General features: G+C 50.4%; 1 protein-coding gene across 1 annotated transcript in view; it reads right to left on the bottom strand.

The window, feature by feature from the left end:
* Positions 1-4,622: 4,622 nt before the first annotated feature.
* Lrp5 (LDL receptor related protein 5) overlaps positions 4,623-16,925 on the bottom strand; it is a 104,473-nt gene continuing 92,170 nt past the window's right edge. The window contains exons 18-23 of the mRNA XM_087908239.1: positions 15,861-16,097; positions 13,411-13,521; positions 11,748-11,984; positions 10,988-11,127; positions 7,944-8,041; positions 4,623-5,156 (exon numbers count right to left, since the gene is read on the bottom strand). Of these exons, the coding sequence (XP_087764365.1) occupies positions 4,895-5,156; positions 7,944-8,041; positions 10,988-11,127; positions 11,748-11,984; positions 13,411-13,521; positions 15,861-16,097 (1,085 nt within the window). The 3' untranslated portion in view covers positions 4,623-4,894. The remainder of the gene's footprint in view (positions 5,157-7,943; positions 8,042-10,987; positions 11,128-11,747; positions 11,985-13,410; positions 13,522-15,860; positions 16,098-16,925) is intronic.

Raw genomic sequence — 16,925 nt, 5'->3', positions numbered from 1 at the left:
AAGGGGTGTTAAAACTGAGACCTAGTGACAAGTGTTAAGTGTTAACCTAGTGTTAAGGAGGCAGAAAGCTCAGGGGAGGGCTACAGTTAAAGGGTGGGCCATGATTGGAAGGGGCAGCTGTCTGTGCTATCCTCGAAGGAAAAGCTCAGCTTCCTCACTGACCAAACCAAGCTCCTCACACTACCTGGGTGAGTCAGCCTGCGGCCCACCAAACCAGCATCCCTTCATTCATTTGTAATGAAAGCACCTGCTGGCATCTGTTCCGCATTCCTTTCTCCCAGACTCCAGTGGGTTCCCGGGACGTGCACACCCGTTACAACTAAGAGATCCCCTACCATCTCCCCCAGGCCAGGCAGGGTAGTTAGCGCGTAGGTTGTCAGATGCAGTGCACACATTCCTAGTCTAGCCAGACACACTGAAGTCAGAGAGGCCTTCCTGGGGAAGGAGGGACCTGATCCTGAAGCCCACCTGCCAGCCCTGCAGAGTCATGGACAGGCCCGAAGCAGGGGCAGACTTGCGAGCTTGCATAGGACATGCTCGGCATCTGAAAACTTGCAGGTTTGATGGATCTCCTCTTTCTCCCTCTCCCTTTGCCTCTCTCTCCTTTTCTACCCCCACCACATCCCCATCCCCCAGCCCACTCTCCTCACCCCACTTCCTTCTGGAGCTTAATGTTTTACTTTTCCATACATTTTGAAGAACACGCACACACACACACACACACACACACACATACACACACACACACACACACACACACACACACACCTACGCTTTGTTTTTAAAGCATGACCTGTTAGAAGCGTAGTGGAATGAGCAAGTGACTGTCACTCCTTAAACTTCAGAAACAAATACAGAGCTGCCTCTTTTGAATTCAATGAGGTAACAATTTAAAAGCAAATGCTTCACAAAGGACACTTTAACATACCGGTTATATACTGCAATGAAAAGAGAGCTCTGCCTCTTTAAAAATTGAAATTGGTTTAGTTCAAACAGAAGACACCCCAGCGTCTTTCTGCTCTCTTCCCTTCCACTCTCTGCTGACACAGACTTGGGATGGAATGGGGCCATTACTGCCCTGGCAGAGGACAAGGTCCAGAAGGACCTGGGCTGCTCTCCAGGAGCCTTGTGTCTAAGCTGTTACTGGGTCAAGTCAAGAAATCCTGGGGCTCAACAGGGGGAATCAGAGTCTCCTAGGAGACCTGAATCGTCACCCCCTTAACCTGGATGTTCAACCCTCTTTCCCTCTTGTTTTTATAGTGTCAGGGCTGGGGAGGAGCAGGACCTCCCTAAAAGGATGCCTGGTAGTTGCCAAGTCTGTAGAAAGGAGACCCTCTGAGCATTTGACCTCTCTGTGGCTACCACGCCTCTGGAGAAAGAAAAGGAGACATTTGGGTGGAGAGACTGTGGCTTGGGATCGACACTAGACACTAGATCACAGGCAAGAAGTCAGTGAGGGTCTTGAAGGGTGAGACTTCACCCCATTCCCATCTCTTTTTTTTATATTTTTTTAATTCTTTTTTCAAGGTTTATATATTTATTATGTATACAGTGTTCTGCCTGCATGTATTCTTGCATGTCAGAAGAGGGCATCAGATCTCATTATGAAATGATTGTTGCTGGGACCTGAACTCAGGACCTCTGAAAGAGCAGCCAGCAGTCTTAATCGCTGAGCCATCATCTCTCCAGCTCTTGCATCTTTTGAGAAGAGTAAGCTGATTGGAACCTAAACCCAAGAAATTTCCAAAATGCCCAAGACCTGGTCACACAGATTCTGTTTAGCCATTCAAGATGGGCACTGCCTTGGTGGCTCAGGGTAGCTGTGGACACAGGACAGACCTTAGACACACTCTCATGGAGGAGGGATACTCAGATCTGCTGAAGGAGGGGCTGTTACCAATAGGAAACTCTTAAGGTCTCAGGGAGGTGTGAGGAAGATGTGGAGAGGTGGCTGTCACCAAAAGCAGAGCAGCTGAACAGAGGGTAGAAGATGGCAGGTGAACAGACACAATTCTGCTTCTCAATCACTTGGTGCCCAAGCCTTGGTTTCCTCAACATCAAAAGGGGAACACCTGGCTGGGCTGCTACAAAGTTAAACAGTCAGGTGAATGTCACCCTTAAAAAAAAAAAAAACAAAAACAGTCAGGTGAATGTCACCCAACTCCTTCAAAAAAAAAAAAAAAAAAAAAACAACTAAACAAACAAAAAAACCCTCTTGGCTCAGGGTCAAGATGCCTCTTGGGGGACAGAGCACAGCATCAGCCCAGGGCCTGCCTTGGGGTTTTGAAATGTCTCTGATCTCTGGATGGACTGCCACGTAGCTGCTTTCCTCCAAATTGTAACATCCCTTCTTGGGAGCTCTGGAAGATTTGCAAAGGATAGGAAACTTAAAAACTCACAAGACTCAGGAGGCTCCTGGATATGACAGAATTCACAAGACCCCTCCCAAAGTTTATACAAACGTAATGGCTGGGCAGAGGAGCAGCTACCTCCAAGTTGAATTCCAGGAGTGCGGTATTAGTGAGTTAGGGCCCATGCTGAGGTGGGTTTCTCAGTGATAGTTATTTTTGAGTCACCCCCACTGCTGTGAGCAACCCTAGCAAATTCACTGGTTTGCTAAGCGAGACAGGTGATATGGTTCCTTTTGTCCCCACCAATTTCTTATCTAGGCTAAAGAGATGACATTCATATCCTCCCAGGAATATTCAAAGAATGGTGGGGAGGGGACTGAGCAAATGCCTTTAATCCCAGCACTTGGGAGGCAGCGACAGTCAGATCTCTGTGAGTTCAAGGCCCAGCCTGGTCAATAGAATGAGTTCCAGGAGAGGCTCCAAAGCTAAAAAGAAACCCTGTCTTGAAAAAACAAAACGGGGTGGGGAGGGGGGAAATCCCCACTACCTGAGGCTCCCAGTAAGCAGATTATTTAAATGCAGGACTGTCCATCAGCATGACCCTGCCTTGGTACCTAGTGGGTGATGACCGGACTGACTCCTGGCTTCCTCTAGCTGACCAAATAAACAGGAAAAGGGTCAGAGATAAGGCCTCTGAGCATCAGCCAACAACCTTAAGCATGCAATAACCCTATTTAGGGAATGGGATCCTTAACCATGTAATAGCTCTATATGCAGACGGTATTGCCCACAGTACTGGGGGAAGGAAAGGACGGCAGAAGGTGACTTGACCCTTTCTCTGTTCAGACAGGCTTCCAGGGCCAATAGCCCAAGTTCTTCCTTTCCCACCCCTTGCCCAACCTTGGGCTGCATGCATGGATGGCAGAGGGAAACCAAGGATGCTTGCTGCACCCCCATCCCCAATGCAGGCAGGGTCTCAAAGTCAGCTTAGTCAGACAGAGACTAGACTGGGAGCTGAACTTCAGTAAGTGCTTTCAGGTGATTGGCCCAACCAAAAGGTGAGCAATTTGGGGGACTTTGGCCTCACAGGCAACTTGGTTGCAAGAAATATAGCTTTTGGGCATAAGAGTTTAGATGCCACTCTCGCTGTGCCAGTCTTTGCAAACTTAGACCTGTCCATTACCTCTGAGTTTTATTAAGTCACAGTCTCTATTCTACCAAGGACCAGGCCTGCCATGGGCCATCTCCTCATTGTTGCACAGAACCCTTAAGAGGCCCACCAATAACAGGAGTCAACACGATCCATTCCCTACTGCCCCTCTCTACAGAGGACCCCGAGATAGGCCTATACCCCCAGGCCAAGCTCTTGGTGGTAGAACCAGCAAGTCAGCCTGCCTTTGACACAACCAAGCTGACTATTGTCCTAGGGACTCCTGATCTCAGTAGAGGCCAGGGGAGCAACTCTGGTATGCTCCAATGAAACTGGGTGCCTGCAGTTCCCTAGGCCTCTTTCCTGCCAGTCTCCCTTCCCTGGGCTGCTTTTATCCCTCTTTGCACTTCCAGTCCCCTAGGAGTAGGTCAAGCATTCAATTTCAGGACTCTGTTGGGAGAGACCTTTGAGATTTTCTCTTTCACTTCACAGGAACTGCCACACCCAATACTGAGTGTAGTCTTTCTCGGTCCTCTCTCCAACACCACAATTGAGGTCAAGCTTGAAGCTGATGTGACAGGACCTTACCCTTTGACCTTCAGGACACAACAGTCACCCACCCTCCTTATACTCCATGCTACAGCTTATTTTATGACCTGTCACAGATAGGAGATCCCTCCCCAAGACAGGGACCAGCCCTCTCTGTATGTTTTTCAGCACCTCCCAGATGAACATGCAGACAGACCTCAGATTCTGCTGCCTCAGTGGCTCTGCGAACAAAGTGTATTGTGTAAGACGTGACCAGAACAATCACAATCTGGCAGAGCGAAGCTCACAGCTCTATCCAATGGGGGCTACACAAACGGAAGGGTCAGATGAGCTGCCCTGGCCTCAGACCTCATGACTGGCACCAGGCTGAGCCAGCATGCCAACCCAGTCTGAACCCCAGAAATCCAGTACAAAACAGGAAATGCCCTGAGCCTTTTGCAGAATATGATATGCTGTTCTGTACAGGTCAGTTCGCTCCACTGGCTCAACCTATGTACTGGCCTGTCTCTGCTTGAGGGGGCTTGACAAAGGGATACCCATGCGTAGGAGAACACACACACAACACCACCAAGTGGGAGAAAGTTCATTCTTTGGAAACAGGCAACTTAAATATTTACAGAGCACAAAAGAATGGCAGTTATGTTTTAAAAAATTAAGTTTATAAATATTTCTCCACTGTACAAAGTTTTCCCAGCCCTGCCCACCCCCATCACTGTTCACATTTCTCATTTTTAAAAAAAAATCCCAATTATATTTATTTTTTAAATCATAAAATATATTTTTCCTTTGTTCATATTTAAAAATATTTACAGGGAGGCAGCGAGGCTGGGGTGGGCAGCCGAGGTCAGGACGAGTCCGTGCAGGGGGATGGAGGAGGTGGGAAGAGGTGGCAGTAGCTTCTTTCGGTGACAGGCGAGGGTGGGCAGCTGTCCTCTGCAGACAGGTACTGGCTGTGGGGGGTGGGTGGGGGTGGGTAGGGGTCTGAGTCCGAATTCAAGTCCAGGTAGTATTTGCTGGTCTTCCAGCGACTGGTGCTGTAGTCGCTGTCACACACATCTGTGCTGCACGGTGTTGTTGGGGGTGCCATGCCCCGGATGATGTAGGGTCTAGAGGGAAAACAGAGGAGGTTGGCAGGTGTGCCTATACGAGGCCCTGGAACTGCTTGTCCTCAGCAAGCTTTCAGGGGCAAGGTCCTGGGTGGTATAACTTGGAGTTCACTTTCTCTTTCTCTCTCTCCACCTCCACAGCCAGGGCTTAGTAAGAACTAGGTCCCTGATTCCTTTCCAGACAACAAGTCAGTAGAACCTGTTCGCTGACTTTGGGAGGAGCTCACTTAACCTCTGAACTTCCGTTTCTCAAAAGGAAATTCTCCTGCTTTGGGTATGTGCATGCATATTCATATGTATGTGTGAGGCTGCATGGACCCGTGTATGGAGGTCAGAGGTCGAACTCAAGTGTCTCCTCCCATTTTTCTCCACTTTATCCTTTGCGGCAGGGGCTCTTACTGAACCTGGAGCTAGACTGGTTGGTCAGCGAGCCCCCAGGATTCTGCCTCCGCCTCCCTGGCTCTAGGACTACAGCAACTCTCCACTGTATGTGGCCTTTTATTCCATTCCTAATGCTTGTGTGACAGATATCTCCAAGCCTTGTTTTTATTGATTGATTGGTTTTTTTTGAGACGGAATTTCTCTGTGTAACTTTGAAGCCTGTCCTGGATCTTGCTCTGTAGACCAGGCTGGTCTCAATCTCACAGAAAGATCCACCTGCTTCTGCCTCCCGAGTGCTGGGATTAAAGAAAGGCATGTGCCACCACTGCCAGCCCCCTCCCCCCGAGTCTTATTTCTTAAGAGGCTTGTAAGGATGAAGTAAGAGTCTATGTGGAACATGCTAGAAGCATAAGTGTCTACAGGAGAAAGCATTTAATAGCTATTGACCACATGCTCTTTTCTGCAACTGTTGAGGCTATGTGGTTCTGGAACAGTCGTGTCTTAAGTTAAAGCACCCTGATCTTGGTGATGTCTTCCAGTCTCCTGCAGTGGCCCAGAAACTCTGTGTCAGGCCCTGTGTCCTGAACTCCAAAGTCGGAATCATGGTATCTTTTCAGAGTCTGGACCCATCATGCTGGGGTCACCATGAGCAGGAATGGGAGGCTGAAATAGTGTCACACAATGCAGCCTCAGCAAGGTCAGGCCATGGAAAGGACAGCGCCTTGGAGTAGGACCCAGAGCAAAGGCAGGCAGGGTGGGAGACTTGAGAAATGGCTTTGTAGGCATGGCTATTTCTAGCCTGGGGACTTTGACTGGTGTTATACTTTGACACTAGGATCCACCGCAGGTACTTGAACAGCAATACAAAGAGGGCTGCAGTCTCCGACAAGTCCGTGCAAGAGTTCCCAGAAATGGTCACTAGATGGCAGGCAGGACCACCCTGGAAGGCCCAGTAGGCCAGGGACCCAGGCAGGGAGACTGCTTGGTCTGGACAGGTGCCAGAACCCTGGTCTACATGCTGGGCGGGCCCAGGCCCTCTCTACCTACCTTGGCAGGTAGCTCTCCTGGGGCTGAAGCCCATCCTTGCACCCTAGACTCTGATTAGCTACGGCAACCATAGCAGTGTCCCAGGATCCTGCTTCTCTATATGCTGTTGCCACTCTGCTGTAGAATGTGGGTTTTCTGAGCAACACGACCAGCTGTTTTCATTAGAGCAGGTGGGCCCGCTACTAGGGACCTATCACTTGGGGTCCTGCTGACTACTGATATTTCCTCATAGGAAAAGGGGCTGGAGAGGGCCACTGAACCCTCACCTGTGGCTCCCTCTGAACCTCCCAGCCATGTATATGCAATTCTGCTCGAAATGTGTTTGGCCTAGGATAACTCCATCCATGCTGGGAGAAGACTTTCCAGTGTGGTGACTTGGTGTAGGAGGTCCTTCTGTATTTGTGTTGCTTTCATTGGTTGAATAAAGAAACTGCCTTGGCCTTTTGATAGGGCAGAACTTAGATAGGCGGGATAGACAGAACAGAATGCAAGGAAGAAGGGCAGTGTGGTAGACTGGTAGATGCCATGGCTCTCCTTCCCAGACGCTGGTTAGACTCATGCAGGTAAGCCACAGTCAAGTGGCGATACACATTAATGGAGATGGGTTAAACTAATATGTGAGAGTTAGCCAATAAGAGACTAGAGATAATGGACCAGGCAGTAATTTAATTAATACAATTTCTGTGTGGTTATTTTGGGGGTTAAGCTAGCTGGGATCTCTCGGTATGTCTCTGATTACATCCTGAGTGTTATGACCCAATCAATGGAGCAATCCTGGTGCAGGAGAATTTTCTGTATTCTGTCATTCATGTATTTTAATAAAACACTGATTGGCCAGGCAGGGAGTATAGGCGGGTCAACCAGACAGGAAGTAGAGGCTGGGCAATGAGAATAGGAGAAGGCTCGGGAGGAGGAAGCTCCCTCCGCCATTCCTGCCCAGATCACCGAAGAAGCAACATGTGAGCTGCCCAGCTAGAAAAGGTACTGAGCCATGTGGCTAACGTAGATAAGGATAATGGGGTGATATATGTTATAAGAGCTAATAAGTAGCCAGAGCTAAGGGTCAATCAGTTTATAATCTTATGGAGTCCTCTGTATGTGATTTTCTTTGGGGCTTGCCAGCTGTGGGGTACTGGGCAGGACAGATAACCCAACAAGTCGGCCCTCATGTTACACAATCCCTAGATGAAAAATAATAGGACCAGGCGGTACTCACTTGGTTTCTAAGCAACACTTAGCCTGTCATGAGGACTCAGAGAGTAGAGTGAAACTGTAAAGATAGAACCCGTGAGACACACCCTATGGAAATGAAGATGAGACCCTCCTCCCTATATATGGAAGACAAGGATGGACTCTTACCTGTATGGTCTGGTGGTGGCTGGGATGTTCGCAGAGTAACACATATCCATGTTGTACAGGGAGGGGTCCGTAGCTGGGGATGGTGGTGGGTTCAGGATCTAAAGAGAGCAAGCAGGGTTTACTCCAGGCCTCCCTTGGCTAAACCATCCCTCCAGCTTGCCAGCCTGGGGTCTGGGTCTCTGTTCTCAACCCATGGTCCACAGACCTCTCTAGAGCTAGTGAACTTAGAAAGCAGAAGGGAAACATCAGCCATCTTCCCCAGAGCTGATGGTGGCCAGAGGCATGGAGACAAAGTGCTTTTAACCCAGCAGTCCTTGTCCCTCTCAGGCATCACTTTGCTGACCAGTAGAGACCCCCCAGGACCACAGTCAGATCTTGGCCATGAACACCAAGCAGGATGTCAGCAAGAGCCCTGGTCTCCTCCATCCTGGTCTCTGTTGTCTCCACCTGCCTGTGCACGCCTCTCTGCTTCCTTGGGAACTTCATGATGACTGCACTTGGCGTTCAGTCCTGCACTTCCTGCCATTGCCTGTGACCTAGCTCCTACTCAGGACACCCCAAGTCCCTGCTGGAGCACTTCCCAACACACAGGGGTTAGATGAGGAGGGAGCGGCCCCACCCCTTTCTCAGGGAGCTTTGCCCTACTGTGATAAGAAGACGACACCCTGGACTGTGAGAATGTGCCCTGATACACACTGATGGCAGCAGGGACCTCTCAATATATCTCTGATTACATCTTGAGTGTTGTGACTCAATCAATGGATCAATCCCTAGATGAAAAATAATAGAGCCAGGCAGTAGTGACACATGCCCTTAATCCAAGTACTCAGGAGGCAGGGGCAGGCTGTGTGTTTGCAGACCGCCTAGGCAAGAGTGATGTCTATGTCAGTCGAGGCTACAAGGAGAAACCCTATCTTGAAAAAACAAAAAAAGAGAGAGAGATAACATGAAGGCACTGGAGGTGGCAAAAAGTACAAAACGGGGCCTCCTTGGATGAAGTGGGTCACTGCAGGAGCACCTCCTCCCAGCCCCTTGCTCGCTCTCTCTTTGCTTCCTAGCTCATGAAGCACTTCTACCATGATGTTTTGCCAAGAGTGTTGGGCAAGGAACTCCAGGCTGAAGCCTTTGAACTCTGAACCCATGAGGCAAAATAAACCAGGGGAGTGCTGACAGCAAGTCTTACAAGTGTGGCCCTCTGCTGGCACACAGAGGAACTGTGTCCCCTGTAGCAATAGAGGTTAAAATGATAGACTAAGGCACCCAGATAGGTGCCAAGACCCAGGCACTAAGATTGGGACAGTTCCCATTGACCAACCTGTGACACAGAAAAGACAGTGCCAGGGGAATCACATCTGCGATTGTGAGGAATGAGCCACACCATGGTCCCTAAGCACACTTCCCCTAGGGATGCGCTAATGTGGAATGTACACAGGGCACACCAAGTGCAAGCCACAGGATGTCTGTAGTGATATTTTGTTTGTTATCTAACAAATAAAGCTTACCTGAAGATCAGAGTGCGGAGCTAGCCACTAGTTAGCCATAGAGACTAGGCAGTGCTGGCACACACCTTTAATCCTGAAGCAGAGGCTACAGATCTCTGAGAGTTCAAGGCCACCATGAGTCACACAAGATTGATCCAGATTAAAAGAGACAGAACCAGGCAGTAGTGGCTTATGCCTTTAATCCCATTAATTGGGAGTACTTAAGCTACTTCCGAAGAGCTGGCTCCTGAGTTTCCTAGTGAACCCACTGCAACAAGCAGGGCTGCAGAGCTGTGAGTATGCTCAGCCCACTGAGTGCAGGGCTGCAACTCAAGAGAAGGCAGCTTTGTGCTGTCTCTGTCAAACAGTTACGAGAGGCTGCAGAGAGTGCAAGAACAACAGGGGGTGTTATAAACTCCAGATGTTGGCCCCTAAAAATAGACTCTGGAACTTTTGGAAGACTCAGCTCCTATCCTGTCACCCAGAGATAACACTGTCCTCAGCTCCATCCGCCCAGGATGAGGAGAGGCATGATAATGAGTCGATAACACACAGACAACAAGGGACACCCCAAAAGGGAGGGGTGAATCCTTGGTAATGTGGGCTCCCCGGGGAGACCCTGGAAGACATGCAAGGGGCTGTCCTTGCCTTTGCGTAAGCTGCAAGAACTGGGGAAGCAAAGTGCTTATGGAGCACAGCTGAGCACCAAGGTCTTCAAGGACACCGCTACTGCAGCCCCTCACTGTGGTTTTGCCCTCTAGGGTTTGATACCACAGCCAACCCAGGCCTGAAAATAGTTAAGTTCTGACTTGACTCTCATCTGCCTGCCTCTGTCTCCCAAGCATTGGGATGAAAGGCGTGTGCCACCAGTGCCCAGCAACACATGTGCCAAAGCATATGTGGAGGTCAGAGGACAGCTTGAGAGAATCGGTTTTCTCTAACCATGTGGGTTCAAGGAACTGAACTCACAATGACAGGTTTGGTGGCATACATCTCAGACTGTCCTCAAACTTCTTGTATAAACAAGGATGTATGGACAAAGATGAGCCTGGCTTCCTCACCTCTCTGCCTCCACTCCTATACCTGCTAGCCCCAGAATGTGTTGAACTACGGATCTAGAGCTTTGAACATGCTAGGCAAACATGCTATGAACAAAGCCACGTCCCTTTATGTACATATGTGTTTGCAGACCATCTCAAACATGCTATGAACAGAGCCACGTCCCTTTGTGTACCTATGTGTTTGCAGACCATCTCAAACACGCTATGAACAGGGCCATGTCCCTTTGTGTACATATGTGTTCGCAGACCGTCTCAAACACGCTATGAACGGAGCCATGTCCCTTTGTGTACATATGTGTTTGCAGACCATCTCCATAGCCACCCTTTTCTATACAGAAAACAGTGCCACCAGTGAGAAAAACAAAAGGGGAGCACGCACCACCACTCTCTGGGGCGCTGGAAGAATTACTAGCTCTAGAAAGAACTCCACCCAGGAAGTCCCTGGAGCTAGCACTGACAGGAGTCCTCCACTGTCACCCATTTATCAGCCTGTCTCACTCACCGGTGGATATAGTGTGGCTTTTGTGCTGGATGAGCTGCTGGATGAGGCCCCGGTGACGTGATTCCGGTCATAGAGGGGCACGCTGCCCCGCCCCCCCACCAGGCTCATGGAACTCATCATGGACTTGCTGCATGGGATGCCTGTGGGGAAGGCAAGGTGGTAACAGTGAGCGAACACCCGCTTTGGGCCCTGATGCCCATGAAATGTCCACTAAGTTGAATGTATCCCAACTGACACAGGTCTTTGGCTGTATCAGGGCAAGCTACCCAGGTCTCTGCAAAACATGCAAACTCATGGGAACTCCTGGGAAGCCTGCAGAAGGGAGCCCTGTGTAGGGATGAGTACAGAGCATACCACGCAGACAGAGCCCAGGTATGCTGAGAATGCTGAGATGCAGAGACCACGGCAGCCCCTGGCAAGCCCTGCCTTCCACCCCCAAGATGAACCAGGTCACATCAACCTCTGGATACTGCTGTTCAAAGGAGACTGGCTTAGTGAGAGGACAGACTAGGCCAAGAGAGAGGAAGCCAAGGCTGTATAAGGTTGGGCCACCTCCATGGTGGACCCTGAGTGAATAGGCACTTTCAGCCCTCATAAGGCCCAGAGATGGGCCTGCCACACTACTGATAGGATCTGAAGCAGAAAGTGTTGCCCTGGGTATCTGCAAACACAAACTGTATCTCTGTGGGTGGCCCTCTGGATGCTTCCCAGACAACTCACCAAACCTCCCCCATCAGAGAGACAGCTTCAGGCTCCTTACCTGGGAAGGGACCATGCTGTGAGCCACCTGGGGCTATGAAATTGAGAGGCACATGAGGGGTTCCACTGACATACTCATGGGGGAAGGGCCCATTGGCCCCCGTGTAGCGCTGGCACATCACTCGCTGGCAGACAAAGTAGACCCCACCCATGACGAAGAGAGAGAGGATGATGCCAATGACAGGTCCAATGGCACTGCTGTGGGCCGGGATGTCATCGGAGGGTGGCTTGTTGATCTCTGTTGGATAGATCACTCACGTTAACCCCAAAGTGATGGCCTCCCACACGGAACATGCTGTGAACCCGAGCGGGGCTACCTTTGCCCAAACTTGGCACCCGCAGGAAGAAGCAGAGAAGCTCGGGACATGGGGTATGGCTCACTTTGGGACAACTGCTTGCTGCTCCTGGGCCTGCTAGAGGGCTCACCCCTTTTCTCTGCCTGGCCAACTCTGCCTCCTTTCCAATGGCCTGAACTGTGCTCACAGGCTTTTGCCCAGCACCATGCTTGGCGAAGGTTGGTAGCAAGTATTCCTGAATTAGCCCATGTCGTGAGATAAGAGAGCTGGATGGTATGATCTGGAGTCAGCGTGAGCAGCTGGGTAGCAGTCTTCAGGGGTCTGTAGGGGGCACAGCAACTTTTATATCACCTCAATAGCAAGGCCACCAGAGTGTGAAAGACACATCCCTAATTCAGCTGACAAAAGTATGTTTACCTTGGGACACAACATTCCCAAGGACATCAACTCCATTCCTTAATTGCCTACAACATGAAAGAGCTGGGAAAAAGCTTTTGTCTCAGAAGGTGGAGCCTGAATGTGAACATCAGGCCTATGGCAGTCCATGTACAGACCTTACCAGATATGGCACCTGCCCAGCAGAAGAAAGACATCAGTAACCCAACTCTGCCATTTGAACCAGGCCACTCCACTCCAGAGTCAGTGCCCAAGGCATCTAAGCTGTGATGGTTTCTGAGTCCATGAGGAAATATATCCTCCTTTCCAACAGCAGAGATCTCTGCTCTGGTCCCCATGGGGAACACAGAGTAGACCCAGGCAGAAAAGCATCACATCCTTTCTGGAATTCCAGTTCCTTCTTGTCTGACTGACAGTCTTTAGGAAGCCTTCCCTGACTGCCCTGACCACCTATTATCTAGCACTAACACTCACATCCTTGGGTATTAGTCCATGTTACTCAAGGGTTATGTATGGCATATGTGTGGAAAAACCCAGACTACTGGGTCCTAAACTGTGTAAGAGAAGAGAAAGAGCTGATTAGTAGGCATGCACACATTCATTCTCTCTTCTTGACTATGACCAGCTGCTTTAAGCCCCTCATTTGACCTCCCCACAATGGCAGACTGTAACCGGAACTGAACGTCCTTCCCTTGACCTCCCCACAATGGCAGACTGTAACCGAAACTGAACGTCCTTCCCTTGACCTCCCCACAATGGCGGATTGTAACGTGAAACTGAAAGTCCTTCCCTTGACCACCCCACAATGGCAGACTGGAACTGAAAGTCAAGTAAACCTGTCCTCCCCAAGTTGCTTTTGTCAGAGCATTTCATCACAGCAACAGAAACTAGGACACCCACTAAATGAAATTTCCCAGGTGCCTCAGGTTCCCCGCCCCCGCCCCATTGGGGGTCCTGCCTGGAAGCACTCACCACACATGAGCTCATCAGATCCATCAGCACAGTCGGGGAAGGAGTCGCACTGCTGCTTGATGAGGACGCACTGGCCGCTGGTGCACCGGAACTGATTGGGCAGACAGACAGCTGTGAGGGAGAAAGCGGTCACGCTCAGAGGAGTTGGAGGGCAGCTGCTGTGTCTGGCCCCAACCAACGCTGAGCTAACAGCAAGAACGCTTTCCCAGCTTGGAAAGACCATGGAAAACCCCATCTCAGCCCAGCGCGACCCCTGTTCCAAGGTCTGTTCAATGCCAGAGTGAAGGGGGTATGACCATGACAGTAAGCAAGAGGCCTTGATGCCAGCCTGCCCCCAGGAGGCATGCAGTCTGAGTCAGAGACAGCAAGGAGCAAGAACAGCCTCAGGTCCAGGGTCAAGGATGCGGGGCTGGAAGTGGAGTTGGTAGAAATAATCATTCCCTCAGTGCCGGCAGGCTGGGGCAGTGGAGCACAGAACTCCAACAAGGTAAAAGTTGCACTGCGGGGTGCGGGGGGACGACCAAGGCCGTCTCCTCTAACATGTGGACGGAGACTGGGCAAGGAAACCTATCAAGCTACAGCACCTTGGGGAACACCTGGGTGCTTGGCATCATCTCCCACAACCACCCATCTGGATTCTCTCCTGACATGCCCCAGGTTTCTGACCTGGGAAAGGAGACAAGGGCACTTTGTCCTTCCCAGAAGTCAGGGGCCAGCACCTGCTATCGGCGGTATATCTCACACGAGGAGGAGTGTGGGCAGGTGAGTGGGAGGAGGGAGGATGGACTTTGAACTGATCATGTGACACTCAAACTAGAAGCACACACTATTACTGGCTCTGCAACCAACCACCCTGCTCCCCTGTCTAGCACGAGAATGTCCACACGTACAGCACTAACTGGACCAGTCATGCCAATGGACCCTTATTTATAGACATAGGCAGCTAGCTGAGTTTGGCACATGTGCCATCATATGCCAATCATGGTCTCCACCAGATCCCTCAGAGCACTGGTGAGCAGCAAAGTCATCATGACAGTCACACACACAGAGGAAGCCGCCAAGGTCACTCCAGGTCTCTGCTGAATGAGGGTGGAGCATGGTGGCAGACAGCATCTGAGTCATGGAGAACATCACCCAGCAACTTTGGGCAGAGGCAGTAAGAGTGACCACAGGAACGGTGACAGATCTGTGCCTATGGTGCTAAAGCATGTGGCAGATAACCAAGGACAGTGCAGGTCACGTATCATGCCATGCATAGCAAGTACAAAAGAGATATATTTCATTGGAAAACTATAAAGGAGGGTCAGTGAGGGCTGGAGAGATACCCAGTTAAGAGCACTGGCTGCTCTTCCAGAGTACTGGGTTCAATTCTCAGCACCCACATGGCACCTTACAATCATCTGTAACTCCAGTTCCAGAACTCCAGTTCTGGCTTCTGCGAGCACCAGGCAGGCACATGTGCACATACATACATGTAGGCAAAACACGCATACACATAAAACTGAATTAAAAAAAATTTGAAGGTTGGCCAGTGAGATGGCTTAGTGCAGGGAGTCTCAATTTGGGGTTGAACAACCCTATGACAGAGGTCACATATCAGATATCCTGCATATAAGATATTTACATTAAGATTTATAACAGTAGAAAAATTACATTTATAAAAGACAACAAAATAATTTTATGGTTGGGGGGTCACCACAAAATGAGGAATTGTATTAAAGGGTCACTGCTAGAAAGGCTGAGAGCCACTGGCATAGTGGATAAAGACGCGTACAGCTGCCAGGTGGTGGCGGTGCATGCCTTTAATTCCAGCACTCGGGAGGCAGAGACAGGAGAATCCCTGTGGGTTTGAGGCCAGCCTGGTCTACAGTGTGAGTTCTAGGACAGGCTCCAAAGCTACAGAGAGAAACCCTGTCTTGAAAAAAAAAATAAAAAATGAAACAAAACAAAAAACAAAACATGCTTACAATCAAGCCTGGTGACCAACATGTTCCCTGGGACCCATATGGTAGAAGGAGGAAACTGACTTCTACAAGCTGCTGTCCTCTGACCTCCACTAGCACAACATGGTGCACGCAGAACACATATGCAGACAGACAGACAGACACACACACACACACACACAGACACACACACACACACACAGACACACACACACACACACACACAGACACACAGACACACACACACACACACAGAGACACACACACCCTAAGGAAAAGCCAGAGAAGGTAGCTCGGTTGATAAGAGTGAAGCATTTCTTCAGGCTGCGCCTATAACTCACTTCATTTGTTCCCACCAAGAGGACCTGCCTATTTAGCTGCTTTCTAGCCCCTACTTGAGGAAGGCGAGATGGACCCTAATGCTTGGTGTGCAGGAGGGAAGTACAAATGGCTTTGGCAGGGCCTGGGTGGGACATAGCAGCCAGAGTGGGCAGGGCAGAACCTCACCATCGCAGTTGGCTTCATCAGAGCGATCCTGGCAGTCGGCCTCACCATCACAACGCAGGCGCAGGTCCACACACTGGCCTCGAGCGCAGGGGAACTGGGAGGCAGAGCACACTGGGCAGCCTTCCTCATCGCTCTGGTCGGCACACTCGGGGAAGCCGTCACAGCGCCAGGCTCCGGGGATGCAGTCAATCTCACCAGTGGCACACGCAAACTGATCAGGGGAGCAGGTAGGAGGCTCTGGGAGAGGGAGGAGAGCACAGTCACGCAGGCTCACCCCAGTGAACACACAACTGCAGGAAGCCGAGGAAGACCTTGAACTGCTGATCCTCTTGCCTCCATCTCCTGAGTTCCGGGATTACAGGTGCGCATCATCAAACCTTGTGTACACAGAGCTAAGGACTGAAGCCAGGGCCTTGTACATGTGCTCTGCCAACTGAGCTACATCCTCCATGCATGTCTCTTCTTTTCTTTTTTTTAGTGTGGGTGTTGGGGGGGCATGTTCCTATGCACACATGGATAGCATCCTTCTCTCTCTCTCTACCTTATTTCTGTGAAACAGGGTCTCTCACTACACCTGGAGTTAGGCTGACAACCAGCAACCCTAGTGACACGTCTGTCTCTGCTTCTCTCATCACACCGGGGTTACAGGTGTCACACCTGGTTAGATGTGGCTGTTGGTGACACAACCTCAGGGGTTTATGCTCACAGAGCAGGTATGCTTACCCACCGAGCCCCCGCATGTCTCTTTTCTATGATAAGGAGCTCGGGCTGCCTGGGAACTTTTGATTTAAGCAGCACTGACTGCCAGCATGGTAAAACAGGGTAGAAAACCCAAGAAGACTCTTGTCTTCTCAAAGCCTCTATTTCCTCCTCTCTACACCCAGGAGCCACTGCATGAGCGATGGGGCTATGGGGAAGAGACAGGGTGCATGGCTAGGGCGGGCCACACAAAGGGAGGGGTGGGGTTGCGCTGCTGAAACACTGGGTCATGGGGCTCACATTTCAGAACCTCAGCAAGCCCTTCGTCCTGTGACCAGACAAGTGGCCATAAAAGATTGCAAAGTG

The sequence above is a fragment of the Myodes glareolus genome, chromosome 7 (genome assembly GCF_982192425.1).
Source record: "Myodes glareolus chromosome 7, mMyoGla1.1, whole genome shotgun sequence".
NCBI lineage: Eukaryota > Metazoa > Chordata > Mammalia > Rodentia > Cricetidae > Myodes > Myodes glareolus.
Note: the sequence above shows the minus strand (reverse complement) of the source record. Positions and strands in the feature narration are given on the sequence as shown.